At 50.8% G+C, this 16237-nt stretch overlaps 1 protein-coding gene across 1 annotated transcript; it reads right to left on the reverse strand.

The window, feature by feature from the left end:
- Positions 1 to 7735: 7735 nt before the first annotated feature.
- Positions 7736 to 15292, reverse strand: LOC147087075 (phospholipase A and acyltransferase 2-like). The gene is made up of 3 exons (XM_085978034.1): positions 15096 to 15292; positions 12634 to 12920; positions 7736 to 7819 (listed from the first exon to the last, which is right to left on the reverse strand). The coding sequence occupies exons 1-3, from the start codon at positions 15211 to 15213 to the stop codon at positions 7736 to 7738; spliced, it is 489 nt and encodes a 162-aa protein (XP_085834160.1). The 5' UTR covers positions 15214 to 15292.
- Between the last annotated feature and the right edge of the window lie 945 nt (positions 15293 to 16237).

The raw sequence follows: 16237 nt of genomic DNA on the forward strand, positions 1-16237 counted from the left end.
GTTCTGGTCTCCATATACCTTGGTTAGACCACACTTGGAGCACTGTGCACTGTTCTGGTCTCCATATACCTTGGTTAGACCACACTTGGAGCACCGTGCACAGTTCTGGTCTCCATATACCTTGATTAGACCACACTTGGAGCACTGTGCACAGTTCTGGTCTACATATACCTTGGTTAGACCGCACTTGGAGCACTGTGCACAGTTCTGGTCTCCATATACCTTGGTTAGACCACACTTGGAGCACTGTGCACAGTTCTGGTCTCCATATACCTTGGTTAGACCACACTTGGAGCACTGTGCACAGTTCTGGTCTCCATATACCTGGGTTAGACCACACTTGGATCACGGTGCACAGTGGCTGGGTCTCTTTTCCCTTGAGAATAGAGGCCGAGGGGTGACCTAATAGAGGTCTTTACAATTATGAAAGGTTTTGATAGAGTGGATACAGAGAGAACGTTTCCACTTGTGGGGAAGAGCATAACTAGAGGCCATCAATAGAAGACAGTCACCAAAAAATCCAATGGGGAATTCAGAAGAAACATCTTTACCCAGAGATTGGTGAGAATGTGGTACTCGCTCCCACAGGGAGTAGTCGAGGCGAATAGTATGGATGCATTTAAGGGGAGGCTGGATAAACACACGAGGGAGAAGGGAATAGAGGGTTATGCTGACAGGGTGTCATAGAGTTAAACAGCACAGAGAGTGGCCCTTCGGCCCATCATGTCCGGGCCAGCCATCAAGCCCTGTCTATTCTAATCCCATTTGGAGGAGGGGACCGAGTGTAACATATCAAAGTTTGCAGATGATACTAAGATGGGAGGGAAAGTAGTGAGTGAGGAGGACATAAAAAACCTGCAAGGGGACATCGACAGGCTAAGTAAGTGGGCAGAGATTTGGCAGATGGAATACAATACTGGAAAGTGTGAGGTTATGCACTTTGGCAGGAAAAATCGTAGAGCAAGTTATTATCTTAATGGCAAGAAACTGGAAAGTACTGAAGTACAAAGGGATCTGGGGGTCCTGGTGCACGAAACTCAAAAGGTTAGTATGCAGGTGCAGCAAGTGATTAAGAAGGCCAATGGAATGTTGGCTTTCATTGCTACAGGGATAGAATATAAAAATAGGGAGGTATTGCTTCAGTTGTACAAGGTATTGGTGAGACCGCACCTGGAATACTGCGTACAGTTTTGGTGTCCATACTTAAGAAAGGACATACTTGCTCTCGAGTCAGTACAAAGAAGGTTCACTCGGTTAATCCCGGGGATGAGGGGATGGACATATGAGGAGAGGTTGAGTAGATTGGGACTCTACTCATTGGAGTTTAGAAGAATGAGAGGCGATCTTATTGAAACATACAAGATTGTGAAGGGGTTGGATCGGATGGATGCGGGGAGGATGTTCCCGATGATGGATGAAACTAGAACTAGGGGGCATAGTCTTAGAATAAGGGGCTGCTCTTTCAAAACTGAGATGAGGAGGAACTACTTCACTCAGAGGGTGGTAGGTCCATGGAATATGCTGCCCCAAAAAGCTGTAGAAGCTACATCATTACATAAATTTAAAACAGAAATAGACAGTTTCCTAGAAGTAAAGGGAATTAAGGGTTACGGGGAGCGGGCAGGAATTTGGACATGAGTCTAGGTTCGGATCGGTCATGGCCCTGTGGGTAGCGGAGCGGGCCCAGGGGCCGTGTAGCCTGATCCTGCTCCTATTTCGTGTGTCTAATTCTGTTAGATTCAGGAGATGGTTCTGTGATAGTGGATTGGCGGTTAGGATCAGATCAGCCATGATCTTATTGAATGGCGGAGCAGGCTCGAGGGGCCGATTAGCCTACTCCTGCTCCTATTTCTTATGTTCTTATGTTCTTATTTCCCAGCACTTGGTCCGTAGCCTTGTATGCTGTGGCGTTTCAAGTGCTCATCTAAATGCTTCTTTAACGTTGTGAGGGTTCCTGCCTCTACCACCCTTTCAGGCAGTGAGTTCCAGATTCCAACCACCTGGAGGTGTACAAAACGCTAGTTGGACCACAGCTGGACTACTGTGTGCAGTTCTGGTCGCCACACTATAGGAGCGATGTGATTGCAAGGATGTCTTGCTGCAGTTGTACAGGGCCTTGGTGAGACCACATCTTTGAGTATTGTGTGCAGTTTGTGTCGCCTTATCTGAGGGAGGATGTTCTTGCCATGGAGGGAGTGCAGCGAAGATTCACCAGACTGATACCTGGGATGGCAGGAATGACGTATGAGGAGAGATTGGGTCGATTGGGCTTGTACTCGCTGGAGTTTAGAAGAATGAGAGGGGATCTCATCGAAACTTATAAAATTCTAACAGGACTGGACAGACTAGATGCTGGAAGGATGTTCCCGATGGTCGGGGAGTCCAGAACCAGGGGTCACAGTCTAAGGATAAGGGGTAAGCCATTTAGGACAGAGATGAGGAGGAATTTCTTCACCCAGAGAGTGGTGAACCTGTGGAATTCTCTACCACAGAAGGCAGTAGAGGCCAATTCATTCAATATATTCAAGAAGGAGTTGGCTATATTTCTTAAGGCTAAAGGGATCAAGGGGTATGGGGAGAAAGCAGGGACAGGGTACTGAATTTGGATGATCAGCCATGATCGCATTGAATGGCGGAGCAGGCTCGAGGGGCCGGTTGGCCTACTCACAGAAATCACAGAAACCTCACAGTACAGATAGAGGCCATTTCAGCCCATCGAGCCTGCACCGACACATATCCCACCCGATCCCCGTAACCCCTACACCAACACATATCCCACCCTATCCCCGTAACCCCACGTATTTAATCCCCCCTAACACTAAGGGTCAATTTTTATCATGGCCAATCAACCTAACCCCGCACATCTTTGGACTGTGGGAGGAAACCGGAGCACCCGGAGGAAACCCACGCAAACACGGGGAGAATGTGCAAACTCCACACAGACAGTCACCCGAGGCCGGATTCGAACCCAGGTCCCTGGCGCTGTGAGGCAACAGTGCTAACCACTATGCCACCATGCTGCCCATACTCCTGCTCCTATTTCTTATGTTCTTATGTTCTTATCCTTGATGTGTGGGATTCCCGACGGCTCCGAACCACGCCAAGTTAGCGAGGCGGTCCGTCGGTCTGCAGGGGTCGGAGGGGTCGAGATGTCCGGTGTGCAGGTGAGTGATGGGTGCATGTGTACAGAGGTAAGTGTGTGAGGTAAGTGTAAAGTGTTTTAATAAGCTTTACTTACCTTTACTTTCTCCTGCAGGCTTCCTCCCTTCAGTTCTTGGGAGTCCCTCAGCTCACCGGCACAGAAAGCAGAATGGCCGCTGAACTGTCAATGGCTGCAGCATTCAGCTTTCTGTGCCGGTGAGATTTCTAACTGAGTCTGAGTAGAAGGACTCAAGTTAGGAGACAGACTGTCAGTGTTTGACAGCTTGACAGAGCTGTCAAACGCCGATTTTTCAGCCGTCAAAAGCTCTTGACAGATGAAATGTCAATCGCTGACGTCACCAGTAACCGGGTGTCCCTTAATTGGCCCGCTGAGCCCGCTGGGCGGACTTAACAAGGTCAATCAAGGGAAAATCGCGTGGGTTGGCCACAAGTCGATGGAGGCGGGACGACAACCCAAAAAGTGGGTGTCCCGCCTCCATCACGTCCCCATTGACAAAATCCAGCCCATTGAGTTACACAGCACAGAAAGAAACCCTTCGGCCCATCGTGTCCACGCCGGCTGATGGGCCTTCAATAACCACAAAACTAGAAGTTATAGACTTAAACAAGTTGGCTTTTAATCACTAAGATCAGAGCTAACACCTCAACACGCCGACTGGTTCACAGGAATGAGTCATACAGATCCTGGGATCTTTATGTCAGAGAAGTCAGGGGCGGAGCCAAGAGCCAAGACCTGGAACCTCCCAGGTTAGTCGGGAAAGAGGAAGTGAAACTATACACAGTGGGGGAGGGTAATATACATGAGTGCAAAACGAATACAGGATCAAGACAAACAGATTTCATTACATTGGCCATCAAGCCCTGTCTATTCTGTCAATGCAGCGGTCTCCTCTACACTGGAGCGACCAAACGCAGATTGGGCGACCGCTCTGTGGAACACCTCCGTTCAGTCCGCAAGGGTGACCCCCGCGCTCCCGGTGGCCTGTCACTTCAATTCACCGCCCCACTCCCACTCGGACCTCGCCGTCCTCGGCCTCTTGCGCTGTTCCACGGAAGCTCAGCGTAAACTCGAGGAACAGCACCTCATCTTCCGATTAGGCCCTTTACAGCCTTCAGGATTCAACATGGAGTTCAACAATTTCAGATCACAACCTCGGCCCCTATCCTATATATATTTTTATCCACACTTTCTGTTTGGCCTTTTTTTCCTTCTCCCCCACATGGCAGCTGTCTTTCATTCTGCCAGCGCAACTCAGCCCTCACCTAGAGCCATCCTCTGTCTCTTAACCTGTCCCATTACCATCTCCTCTCGCCTTGAATATCTCTCAATGTCTCTTTACTCATCGTGCCTTCCATCCTATCACAGACCTTCCCTTGTGTCCCACCATCCCCTCTCCCCTTTCCCAGCCCCTATACTTGGTTTAAAATCTGTTCCATTTCCTGCTTTGCTCTCAGTTCTGACGAAAGGTCATCAACCTGAAACGTCAACTTTGTTTCTCTCTCCACGGATGCTGCCTGGCCTGCGGAGTATCTCCAACATTTTCTGTTTTTATTTCAGATTTCCAGCATCTGCTGTATTTTCCTTTTGTATTAGTATTTATACGCTCTCTCTCTCTCCCCCCGTCCCCCGTCTCTCTCTCTCTCCGTCCCTCTCTCTCTCCCCCCCATCTCTCTCTCTCCCCATTCCCCAGTTTTCCCAGCGTTTTCTGTTGCTATTCCTGTCTATTCTAATCCCATTTTCCAGCACTTGGTCCGTAGCCTTGTCTGCTGTGGCGTTTCAAGTGCTCATCTAAATGCTTCTTGAATGTTGTGAGGGTTCCTGCCTCTACCACCCTTTCAGGCAGTGAGTTCCAGATTCCAACCACCCTCTGCGTGAAAAACATTTTCCACAAATCCCCTCTAAACCTCCTGCCCCTTACCTTGAAACTATGCCCCCTGGTTATTGACCCCTCTACTAAAGGGGAAAAGTTCCTTTCTATCTACCCTATCTATGCCCCTCATAATTTTGTACACCTCAATCAGGTCCCCCCCTCAGCCTTCTCTGCTCTAAGGAAAACAACCCCAGCCTGTCCAGTGTCTCTTCATAGCTGAAGCGCTCCAGCCCAGGTAACATCCTGGTGAATCTTCTCTGCACCCTCTCCAATGCAATCACATCCTTCCTATAGTGTGGCAACCAGAACTGCACACAGTATTCCAGCTGTGGCCTAACTAGAGTTGTGTACAGCTCCATCATAACCTCCCTGCTCTTATATTCTATGCCTCGGCTAATGAAGGCAAGTATCCCATATGCCTTCTTAACCAACTTATCAACCTGTCCTGCTGCCTTCAGGGATCTATGCACATGCACACCAAGGTCCCTCTGATCCTCTGTCCTTCCTAGGGTCCTACCATTCATTGTGTATTCCCTTGCCTTGTTAGTCCTCCCTAAATGCATCACCTCACACTTTTCAGGGTTAAACTGCATTTGCCACTGCTCTGCCCATCTGACCAACCCGTCTATATCGTCCTGTAGCCTGAGGCTTCCCTCCTCGCTATTTACCACTCCACCAATTGTCGTGTCCTCTGCGAACTTACTGATCATACACCTCCTACATTCATATCTAAATCATTAATGTACGCTACAAACACCACAAACTCCATTCCCCAGCCACCGAATCCATCCCTCTCCCCAACATCTGTCTGAGGTAGAAACACACTCTTCGCAAACTTCCAACTCCAACACTGCTCCATCACTAAGACCGCTTATTTCCACCTCCGTAACATCGCCCGTCTCCGCCCCTTGCCTCAGCTCATCCGCTGCTGAAACCCTCCTCCATGCCTCTGTCACCTTCAGACTCGACTATTCCGACGATCTTCTGGCTGACCTCCCACATTGCACCCTGTGTAAGCTTCAACGATTGGTCACAGAGCAAGCCAAGAGGAAAATGAAGAAACCGCAAATCAAACACACCCGATCGAAGCCCAAAATTTCAGTTCATTTTATTTTGAAAAGTTAGATACAGAGTAAAGCTCCCTCTACACTGTCCCATCAAACACTCCTAGGGCAGGTACAGCACGGGGTTAGATACAGAGTAAAGCTCCCTCTACACTGCCCCATCAAACACTCCTAGGGCAGGTACAGCACGGGGTTAGATATAGAGTAAAGCTCCCTCTACACTGTCCCATCAAACACTCCTAGGGCAGGTACAGCACGGGGTTAGATACAGAGTAAAGCTCCCTCTACACTGTCCCATCAATCACTCCGAGGTCAGGTACAGCACGGGTTAGATACAGAGTAAAGCTCCCTCTACACTGTCCCATCAAACAGTCCCAGGGCAGGTACAGCACGGGGTTAGATACAGAGTAAAGCTCCCTCTACACTGTCCCATCAAACACTCCCAGGGCAGGTACAGCACTGGGTTAGATACAGAGTAAAGCTCCCTCTACACTGTCCCATCAAACAGTCCCAGGGCAGGTACAGCATGGGGTTAGATACAGAGTAAAGCTCCCTCTACACTGTCCCATCAAACACTCCTAGGGCAGGTACAGCACGGGGTTAGATACAGAGTAAAGCTCCCTCTACACTGTCCCATCAAACACTCCCAGGGTACGTACAGCACGGGGTTAGATACAGAGTAAAGCTCCCTCTACACTGTCCCATCAAACACTCCCAGGGCAGGTACAGCACGGGGTTAGATACAGAGTAAAGTTCCCTCTACACTGTCCCATCAAACACTCCCAGGGCAGGTACAGCACGGGTTAGATACAGAGTAAAGCTCCCTCTACACTGTCCCATCAAACACTCCCAGGGCAGGTACAGCACGGGGTTAGATACAGAGTAAAGCTCCCTCTACACTGTCCCATCAAACACTCCCAGGGCTGGTACAGCACGGGGTTAGATACAGAGTAAAGCTCCCTCTACGCTGTCCCATCAAACACTCCCAGGGCAGGTACAGCACGGGGTTAGATACAGAGTAAAGCTCCCTCTACACTGTCCCATCAAATACTCCCAGGGCAGGTACAGCACGGGGTTAGATACAGAGTAAAGCTCCCTCTACACTGTCCCATCAAACACTCCCAGGGCAGGTACAGCACGGGGTTAGATACAGAGTAAAGCTCCCTCTACACTGTCCCATCAAACACTCCCAGGGCAGGTACAGCACGGGGTTAGATACAAAGTAAAGCTCCCTCTACACTGTCCCATCAAACACTCCCAGGGCAGGTACAGCACGGGGTTAGATACAGAGTAAAGCTCCCTCTACACTGTCCCATCAAACACTCCCAGGGCAGGTACAGCACGGGTTAGATACAGAGTAAAGCTCCCTCTACACTGTCCCATCAAACACTCCCAGGGCAGGTACAGCACGAGGTTAGATACAGAGTAAAGCTCCCTCTACACTGTCCCGTCAAACACTCCCAGGGCAGGTACAGCACGGGTTAGATACAGAGTAAAGCTCCCTCTACACTGTCCCATCAAACACTCCCAGGGCAGGTACAGCACGGGTTAGATACAGAGTAAAGCTCCCTCTACACTGTCCCATCAAACACTCCCAGGGCAGGTACAGCACGGGGTTAGATATGGGGAGGTGGCCATTCAGCCTCTGGAGCTCAATCGCTTGTCCTCTCCACATGCTCCACGAAGTTTCTCTGTTGCTGTTCCGCTCATTCCAAAGCGAATCTGAAATGAAAGTAGAATTTCACTCAGTTTCCATTTCTTCAACTTTCTTAGGCCCATGCCCAGTATAACTCCGATAATGAAGCAGTCCGTGCCCGCATGCAACAAGACCTGGACACCATTCAGGCTTGGGCTGACAAGTGGCTGTTAACATTCGCGCCACACAAGTGCCAGGCAATGACTATCTCCAACAAGCGAGAGTCTAACCACCGCTCCTTGACATTCAACAGCATTACCATCGTCGAATCCCCCACCATCAACATCCTGGGGGGTCACCATTGACCAGAAACTTAACTGGACCAGCCACATAAATACTGTGGCTACAAGAGCGGGTCAGAGGCTGGGTATTCTGCGGCGAGTGTCTCACCTCCTGACTCCCCAAAGCCTTTCCACCATCGACAAGGCACAAGTCAGGAGTGTGATGGAATACTCTCCACTTGCCTGGATGAGTGCAGCTCCCAACAACACTCAAGAAGCTCGACACCATCCAGGACAAAGCAGCCCGCTTGATTGGCACCCCATCCACCACCTTAAACATTCACTCCCTCCACCACCGGCGTACCGTGTCCGCAGTGTGGACCATCTACAAGATGCACTGCAGCAACTCGCCAAGGCTTCTTCGGCAGCACCTCCCAAACCCGCGACCTCGTCCACCTAGGAGGACAAGGGCAGCAGGCGCGCGGGAACACCACCACCTCCAAGTTCCCGCCCGATCTCCATATCCCTTGATTCCCCTCGAGTCAAAAATCTATCGATCTCAGCCTTGAATACACTCAAAGATTCAATATCCACAGCCCTCTGTGGTAGAGAACTCCAAAGATTCACAACCCTCTGAGTGAAGAAATTCCTCCTCATCTCAGTCTTTAATGGCCAACCCCTTATCCTGAGACTATGCCCCCTAGTTCTAGACACTCCAGCCAGGGGAAACAGCCTCTCAGCGTCTACCCTGTCAATCCCCCTCAGATTCTTGTATGTTTCAATGAGATCACCACTCATTCTTCTAAACTCTAGAGAGTATCGGCCCATTCTACACAATCTCTCATCATAGGACAGCCCTCCCATCCCAGGAATCAGTCTATCACAGAATCACAGAATCACAGAAACCCCACAGTGCAGATAGAGGCCATTTCGGCCCATCGAGCCTGCACCGACACATATCCCACCCAATCCCCGTAACCCCTACACCAACACATATCCCACCCTATCCCTGTAACCCCACGTATTTAATCCCCCTAACACTAAGGGTCAATTTATCATAGCCAACCAACCTAACCCGCACATCTTTGGACTGTGGGAGGAAACCGGAGCACCCGGAGGAAACCCACGCAAACACGGGGAGAATGTGCAAACTCCACACAGACAGTCGCCCGAGGCCGGATTCGAACCCGGGTCCCTGGCGCTGTGAGGCAACAGTGCTAACCACTATGCCACCGTGCTGCCCTTCGTCTAGTGAACCTTCGTTGCATTGCCTCCAAGGCAAGTATATCCTGCCTTAGATAAGGAGACCAAAACTGTGCACAGTACTCCAGGTGTGGTCTCACCAAGGCCCTGTACAATTGTAGCAAGACTTCCTTACTCTTAGACTCCAACCCCCTTGCAGTAAAGGCCAACATGCCATTTACCTTCCTTACTGCTTGCTGTACCTGCATGCTGGCTTTCTGTGTTCCTTGCACGAGGACACCCAAATCTCTCTGAACACCCACACGGCCCTTGACCGTGTCCGTTCTATCTCCCGCACTTCTGCCCTCACCCCTTCCCCTCCCTCCCGGAACCACGATAGGGTTCCGCTTGTCCTCACCTTTCACCCCACCAGCCTCCACATTCAACGGATCATCCTCCGCCATTTCCGCCACCTCCAACGTGATCCCACCGCCAAACGCATCTTCCCCTCGCCTCCCCTTTCAGCATTCCGAAGGGACCGCTCCCTCCGCAACACCCTGGTCCACTCTTCAATCACCCCTAACACTCCTACCCCTTTCCCCGGTGTGATGAAATATGCCATTCATCAGGCACTGTATTCCCTGTGTTTAGTTTAGTTTCAGTTTCATTTCCTTACCTGTATTGTATTGTGTGTAGGGCTCCGCCCATACCTGGCCCCTACTTAAGCAAGCCCCAGCGTGTCTCACAGCAGTACAGCAGATCTCTGGATGAGAGACACTTCTCCAATGTGTATTACTTTCTGAGTTAATAAAAGCCTTGCTTTGCTCCGTTGACGTCGAGTCTCGGATTCACTGAGGCACATCACCCGGCACCTTCCCATGCAAGCGCAGGAGATGCAACACCTGCCCTTTTACCGGTTGTGGTGCATATCGGTACCGATATAGGTAAAAACCAGGATGAGGTCCTAAAAGCTGAATATAGGGAGTTAGGAGGTAAATTAAAAAATAATACCTCAAAGGTAGTAATCTCAGGATTGCTACCAGTGCCACGTGCTAGTCAGAGTAGAAATAGAAGGATATTTCAGATGAATACGTGGCTAGAGGAATGGTGCAAGGGGGAGGGATTCAAATTCCTGGGACATTGGAACTGGTTCTGGGGGAGGTGGTGTTATGTTCATTAATATATAGACATTCTTATTATGAACACAGCTGGCTTTTGCTAGACACTTTTATTGAGCACATGTGGACTTGTACAGCATCTTGTAGAGGCTTCCATCTTGACTGCCTTGTGGGTAGCCTAGCCTCATGGGTAATGTAGTCTTAATATAATATATAGCTGGGTAGTGTAGTCTTATACATAGAGCTATATACAGCTCTATGGCTCCACCTAGTGTCCACTATAGAATGACATGCTATTGATCACTACAGGTGGGACCAGTACAAACCGGATGGTTTGCACCTGGGCAGGGCCGGGACCGATGTCCTGGGGGGGAGGGTTTAAACTAAAATGGCAGGGGGTTGGGAACCTGTGCAGGGAGACAGAGGAAAGGGAAGCAAGGATAGAAGCAAAAGACAGGAAGGAGAAAAGCAAAAGTGGCAGTCAGGGAAATCAAGGGTGTAAATCAAACAGGGCCACAGTAAATAATAATTCTAAAAGGTGTAAGAGTGTTAAAAAAACAAGCCTGAAGGCTTTGTGTCTTAATGCGAGGAGCATTCGTCATAAGGTGGATGAATTAGCTGCGCAAATACGGATATGATATAATTGGGATTACAGAGACATGGCTCCAGGGTGACCAAGGCTGGGAATTCAACATCCAGGGGTATTCAATATTCCGGAAAGACAGGCAAAAAGGAAAAGGAGGTGGGGTAGCATTGCTGGTTAAAGAAGGGATTAACACAATGGTAAGGAAGGATATTCGCTCTGATGATGTGGAATCTGTATGGGTAGAACTGAGAAATACCAAGGGGCAGAAAACATTAGTGGGAGTGGTATATAGACCCCCAAACGGTAATGCTGAGGTTGGGGATGGCATTAAATGGGAAATTAGAGAAGCGTGCAATAAGGGCACAGCAGTTATCAGGGGTGACTTTAATCTACATGTAGATTGCGCTAACCAAATTAGTGAATAAGCTCACACTATATCATAGACATAGAAGATAGGAGCAGGAGTAGGCCATTCGGCCCCTCGAGCCTGCTCCGCCATTCAATGCGATCATGGCTGATCATCCAAATTCAGTACCCTGTCCCTGCCTTCTCCCCATACCTCTTGATCCCTTTAGCCTTAAGAAATATATCCAACTCCTTCTTGAATATATTTAATGAGTTGGCCTCAACTGCCTTCTGTGGTAGAGAATTCCACAGGTTCACCACTCTCTGGGTGAAGAAATTCCTCCTCATTTCTGTCCTAAATGGCTTACCCCTTATCCTTAGGCTGTGACCCCTGGTTCTGGACTCCCCCGCCATCAGAAACATCCTTCCTGCATCTAGTCTGTCCTGTCCTGTCAGAATTTTATAAGTTTCAATGAGATCCCCTCTCATTCTTCTAAACTCCAGCGAGTACAAGCCCAATCGACCCAATCTCTCCTCATACGTCATTCCTGCCAGCCCAGGTATCAGCCTGGTGAATCTTCGCTGAACTCCTTCCACGGCAAGAACATCCTTCCTCAGATAAGGCGACCAAAACTGCACACAATACTCAAGATGTGGTCTCACCAAGGCCCTGTACAACTGCAGCAAGACATCCTTGCTCCTGTACTCAAACCCTCTCGCTACGAAGGCCAACATACCATTTGCCTTCTTAACCGCCTGCTGCACCTGCATGCTTACCTTCAGCGACTGGTGCACAAGGACACCCAGGTCTCGTTGCACTTCCCCTTCTCCCAATCTATTGCCATTCAGATAATAATCTGCCTTCCTGTTTTTGCCACCAAAGTGGATAACCTCACATTTATCCACGTTATATTGCATCTGCCATGTTTCTGCCCAATCACCCAACCTGTCCAAATCATACTGGAGTTCCTCGGCATCCTCCTCACAGCACACACGCCCACCCAGCTTTGTGTCGTCTGCAAACTTGGAGATATTACATCTACTGTAGTTCCCTCGTCCAGATCATTAATATATATGGTGAATAGCTGGGGTCCTAGCACCGATCCCTGCGGTACCCCACTAATCATTGCCTGCCACTCGGAAAAAGACCCGTTTATTCCAACTCGTTGCTTTCTGCCTGCCAACCAGTTCTCTATCCAAGTCAATACCTTGCCCCCAATCCCATGTGCCTTAACTTTACACGCTAATCTCTTATGCGGGACCTTATCGAAAGCCTTCTGAAAGTCCAAATACACCACATCCACTGGTTCTCCCTTATCTATTCTACCAGTTACATCCTCAAAAATTTCCAGTATATCCTCCATCTCCCACCTTACTGGCCCACTCACCTGCGTACAATGACTGACACCGTAGCGCAGAAAGGTCGCCAGGTGTTCGCAGTTGAAGCTGATCAGCGAGTAGGTGAACTCCCGATTCAGCAGCCGAATGATGCGTCGCTCGATCTGGTCCCAGGGGTCAGGCTCGCCCAGGACTCCGTCGTGGGCGCTGTTCGTGACCCTGACCTCGGGGCGGCCCCTGACCTCCGACACGGACTGCAGCCGCACCTGGGTCTTGAAGAAGACCACAAATCCCGAGCTCGGGAAGACCCTGGAACATCTCCAAGTCTCCTGCCGCTCTACGACAAAGATCAGGGAAAAAAGAGCAGGAAAATGAGACCAAGTTGATCAAATGGACAGAAAGATTTGCATTTCTATAGCGCCTTTCACGAGCACCGGACGTCCCAAAGCGCTTCACAGCCAAGGAAGTACTTTTTCAAGTGTGGTCACTGTTGTAATGTAGGAAACGCGGCAGCCGATTTGCGCACAGCAAGCTCCCACAAACAGCAACGTGATAATGACCACATCATCTGCTGATGATGTTGGTTGAGGGATAAATATTGGCCCCAGGACACCGTGGAGAACTCCCCTCTACTCTTCTTCCAATAGTGTCCATGGGATCTTTTACATCCACCTGAGAGAGCAGACGGGGCCTCGGTTTAACGTCTCATCCGAAAGACGGCACCTCCGACAGTGCAGCGCTCCCTCAGTACTGCCCCTCCGACAGTGCAGCGCTCCCTCAGTACTGACCCTCCGACAGTGCGGCGCTCCCTCAGTACCGCCCCTCCAACAGTGCGGCGCTCCCTCAGTACTGCCCCTCCGACAGTGCAGCGCTCCCTCAGTACTGCCCCTCCGACAGTGCGGCGCTCCCTCAGTGCTGCCCCTCCGACAGTGCGGCGCTCCCTCAGTACTGCCTCTCCGACAATGCGGCGCTCCCTCAGTACTGCCCCTCCGACAGTGCGGCACTCCCTCACTACTGCCCCTCCGACAGTGCGGCGCTCCCTCAGTACTGCCCCTCCGACAGTGCGGCGCTCCCTCAGTACTGCCCCGCCGACAGTGCAGCGCTCCCTCAGTACTGCCCCACCAACAGTGCGGCGCTCCCTCAGTACTAACCCTCCGACAGTGCAGCGCTCCCTCAGTACAGCTCCTGCAACAGTGCAGCGCTCCCTCAGTACAGAGAGTTTGGGGAGAAGGTGGGTAGGTGGGGTTGAGGGATTGGGGAGAAGGTGGGTAGCTGGGGTTGAGGGATTGGGGAGAAGGCGGGTAGGTGGGGTTGAGGGATTGGGGAGAAGGTGGATAGGTGGAGTTGAGGGATATGTGGAGAAGGTGGGTTGATGGGGTTGAGGGATTGGGGAGAAGGTGGTAGGTGGGGTTGAGGGATTGGGGAGAAGGTGGGTAGGTGATGTTGAGGGATTGGGGAGAAGGTGGGTAGGTGGGGTTGAGGGATTGGGGAGAAGGTGGGTAGGTGGGTTTGAGGGATTAGGGAGAAGGTGGGTAGGTGGGGTTGTGGGATTTGGGAGAAGGTGAGTAGGTGGGGTTGAGGGATTGGGGAGAAGGTGGGTAAGTGGGGTTGAGAAATATGGGGAGAAGGTGGGTAGGCTTGGTTGAGGGAATGGGGAGAAGGTGGGTAGGTGGGGTTGAGGGATTGGGGAGAAGGTGGGTAGGTGGGGTTGAGGGATTGGGGAGAAGGTGGGTAGGTGGGGTTGAGGGATTGGGGCAAAGGTGGGTGGGTGGGGATGAGGGATTGGGGAGAAGGTGGGTAGGTGTGGTTGAGGGATTGGGGAGAAGGTGGGTAGGTGGGGCTGAGGGATTGGGGAGAAGGTGGGTAGGTGGGGTTGAGGGATTGGGGCGAAGGTGGGTGGGTGGGGATGAGGGATTGGGGAGAAGTTGGGTAGGTGTGGTTGAGGGATTGGGGAGAAGGTGGGTTGGTGGGGTTGAGGGATTGGGGAGAAGGTGGGTCGGTGGGGTTGAGGGATATGTGGAGAAGGTGGGTAGGTGGGGTTGAGGGAGTGGGGAGAAGGTGGGTAGGTGGGGATGAGGGATTGGGGAGAAGGTGGGTTGGTGGGGTTGAGGGATTGGGGAGAAGGTGGGTAGGTGGGGTTGAGGGATATGTGGAGAAGGTGGGGAGGTGGGGTTGATGGATTGGGAGAAGGTGGGTGGGTGGGGATGAGGGATTGGGGAGAAGGTGGGTAGGTGGGGTTGAGGGATTGGGGAGAAGGTGGGTGGGTGGGGCTGAGGGATTGGGGAGAAGGCGGGTAGTTGGGGTTGAGGGATTGGGGAGAAGCTGGGTGGATGGGGTTGAGGGATTGGGGAGAACGTGGGTGGGTGGGGTTGAGGGATTGGGGAGAAGGTAGTTACCTGGGGTTGAGGGATGGGGGAGCTGGGCAGATTAATCTGTGACTCTTTCCCATTAACCTGTAGTTAGAATCTTGCTCTCCAGATAATACAGGATGGTGAATGACCTCATTCTTTACCTGGTACCGTCAGGTGGACTACCTTATCTCCACCCACGTAGACGCCCCAGTGCTGGAAGGGGCCATAATCGAACTCCACCAGATCTCCACAGGTAGCCTGATGTCGCATCGAGCCCATCTACAGATACAAATAGGACATATACGAACAGAAAAATCCTCAGTTCCATATTGCTTGGTTAGACCACACTTGGAGCACTGTGCACAGTTCTGGTCTGCATATACCTTGGTTAGACCACACTTGGAGCACTGTGCACAGTTCTGGTCTCCATATACCTTGGTTAGACCACACTTGGAGCACTGTGCACTGTTCTGGTCTCCATATACCTTAGTTAGACCACACGTGGAGCACTGTGCACAGTTCTGGTCTCCATATACCTTGGTTAGACCACACTTGGAGCATTGTGCACAGTTCTGGTCTCCATATACCTTGGTTAGACCACACTTGGAGCATTGTGCACAGTTCTGGTCTCCATATACCTTGGTTAGACCACACTTGGAGCACTGTGTACAGTTCTGGTCTCCATATACCTTGGTTAGACCACACTTGGAGCACTGTGCACAGTTCTGGTCTCCATATACCTTGGTTAGACCCCACCTGGAGCACTGTGCACAGTTCTGGTTTCCATATACCTTGGTTAGATCACACTTGGAGCACTGTGCACAGTTCTGGTCTCCATATACCTTGGTTAGATCACACTTGGAGCACTGTGCACAGTTCTGGTCTCCACATACCTTGGTTAGACCACACTTGGAGCACTGTGCACAGTTCTGGTCTCCACATACCTTGGTTAGACCACACTTGGAGCACTGTGCACAGTTCTGATCTCCATAAACCTTGGTTAGACCACACTTGGAGCACTGTGCACAGTTCTGGTCTGGTCCAGTTTGCAGAATGAGAGGTGATCTCATTGAAGCATATAAGATTCTGAGGGGGATTGACAGGGTAGATGCAGGGAGGATGTTTCCCCCTGGCTGGAGAGTCCAGAACCAGGGGTCACAGTCTCAGAATAAGGGGTCGGTCATTTAACACTGAGATGAGGAGGAATTTCTTCACTCAGAGGGCGGTGAATCTTTGGAATTCTCTGCCCCAGAGGGCTGTGGATGCTCAGTCGTTGAGTATATTCAAGAATGGGATCGAGAGA

Source organism: Somniosus microcephalus, unplaced genomic scaffold, assembly GCF_052327205.1.
Source record: "Somniosus microcephalus isolate GS21.2 unplaced genomic scaffold, FLI_Smic_1.0 unresolved_chr6, whole genome shotgun sequence".
In the NCBI taxonomy this organism is placed as follows: Eukaryota; Metazoa; Chordata; class Chondrichthyes; order Squaliformes; family Somniosidae; genus Somniosus; species Somniosus microcephalus.

What these genes read in the sequence shown, in the direction of transcription:
- LOC147087075 (XM_085978034.1), bottom strand. Translation starts at nt 15,213, where the DNA reads ATGGGCTCGATGCGACATCAGGCTACCTGTGGAGATCTGGTGGAGTTC. An exon ending in AGTCCACCTGACGGTACCAG is followed by an intron (nt 12,921 to 15,095) that starts GTAAAGAATGAG and finishes TCTTTGTCGTAG; the next exon opens with AGCGGCAGGAGACTTGGAGA. An exon ending in GTGTCAGTCATTGTACGCAG is followed by an intron (nt 7,820 to 12,633) that starts GTGAGTGGGCCA and finishes CTTTCATTTCAG; the next exon opens with ATTCGCTTTGGAATGAGCGG.